The sequence below is a fragment of the Monopterus albus genome, unplaced genomic scaffold, assembly GCF_001952655.1.
Source record: "Monopterus albus unplaced genomic scaffold, M_albus_1.0 scaffold330.1, whole genome shotgun sequence".
NCBI classification, from domain to species: Eukaryota; Metazoa; Chordata; class Actinopteri; order Synbranchiformes; family Synbranchidae; genus Monopterus; species Monopterus albus.
In genome coordinates this window covers 252,578-254,258 of record NW_018128210.1, presented here as the reverse complement: position 1 = coordinate 254,258, position 1,681 = coordinate 252,578, and the positions used below count along the sequence as shown (strand labels likewise).

Genomic DNA, 1,681 nt, shown 5'->3' with positions numbered 1-1,681 from the left:
AGAGAAACATATACAAAGCTGAAGTTGTTGCTGATGCTCTATGAGAAGATACATGGTGAGCAGTCAGGATATAAATTGCACCACAGACAAGAATTTGAGCTAGAAAAGGCCATCTTTCTCTGCCACCTGTTAGAGGACCACAGAAGACCAGTGCAGGGGAGGCAGAGAGCAGGGCACCCCAGCTACATTTATAAAAGTCTCTCAAGAAAGCCAGCTCATGAAGGCAGCAGTAACTACCGTGAGATACTTAAGAGAGCCCAGAGTGCCTCCCACTCATTTAAGAACACCCGAGGAGAAAAGCGAAAGCAGCCTTCAGGCAATGGCCCCTGTAACACTGTTGCAGTTGGAGACACTTGTCAGAGCAGCTCTCTGAAAATTTGTCACTCCTTCAACACTCCCTATGCAGGCTGCTCTGAGTCATGTGGGTCAAACGAGTCGTCGCCTGCCAAATGCATGGACAGAAATATGGAGGTAAGCTGTTCCATATTTTAAACTTAATCTTTAATATTGTCACTGGTTGGTAATTCAGAAATTGCATAATCCTGAACAGAAAATGTAGTGGAAGTTGGTATAGGTTTTGGTGTATAGAGATATACAATTTATTACACTTCTCTTTGTTAAGCTTCTGTCACAAACTATGAAACACTGAATGGTTTGTAGCAACAAGACAGTTTCCAGCGTATTTTATAACTTATAGTAAACTGCACTTATGTGTAGGAAGACAGTAATTTTAGGCCAAATCAGAGTGACAGTTCATATCCTAACCAGTGTATTTGACTTTTAAAACAGGCCGAATCACTAGACATTTTATTTGTATGGGTTCTTGAGCGTGATAGGAGGTAACAGAAAAACAAAAAGTCCAGCAACACTTGTAGTCTTTTGAGAAACTTTAGTAAGAACATGATGGCAGCAGACACACACATCATTCCGCTTTCTGTGTGATTTAAAGGAAGACGTTACTGCCAGCTTTCTTGTGTTTGCTTAAAGGTGACCTTTGGAGTTTTCTTGTAAACAAACAAAACTTATACAGTATTTACCAAAATACACTATGTAGACTATATCCTTGAGGGCTAAAAAAATATGTTAAATTGCTTTGTTATTTTACCAGCTTGAAGTCGTCTTCATCTTTGCTTGTGTGTTGCAGCGTATCTTGTTACTACAACATCTACATTAATGAAATGGTGTGACATGTTCAGTATCACAACACATATTTGCATGCGTGTCCTCATGCTTGTGCACAAGATAAACAAAACAAGGACCCACTCATAGAAAAATAGCTCCACCACTAGAGGCCAGACTCTCCAGAGGAAATGTTTAGCACAAGAAATAGTTTGCATTGCAGTGAAGTTTAATTTGTCCTCGAATTGTAAATTCAGACTGAACTAAGCTGATATTATTATTGATTTAGAACACAGCACAGGATGTATCACAGAATATAGACCAGTAATGGGAAAAAATTATTTGAACCCCAGCTGGTTTTGTAAGTTTGCCCACTAACAAAGAAATGATCAGTCTACAATTTCAATGATAGGTTTATTTGAACAGTGAGAGACACAACAATAACAAAAAAATCCAGAAAAATGCATTACAAAAAAAGTTATACATTAATTTGCATTTTCATGAATGAAATAAGTATTTGATCCCCTATCAGTCAGCAAGATCTCTGGCTCCCAGGTGTATT

General features: G+C 38.4%; 1 protein-coding gene across 9 annotated transcripts in view; it reads left to right on the top strand.

Annotated features, from left to right (window-relative positions):
* Positions 1–6: 6 nt before the first annotated feature.
* Positions 7–1,681, top strand: part of tspoap1 (TSPO associated protein 1) — a 95,006-nt gene continuing 93,331 nt past the window's right edge. For 8 of the 9 annotated variants that reach the window (XM_020624548.1, XM_020624550.1, XM_020624555.1 and 5 more), the window contains exon 1: positions 7–471. In XM_020624548.1, coding sequence (XP_020480204.1) covers positions 34–471 — 438 coding nt within the window. In that variant the 5' untranslated portion in view covers positions 7–33. The remainder of the gene's footprint in view (positions 472–1,681) is intronic. The other variant, XM_020624552.1, reaches the window with a different exon arrangement.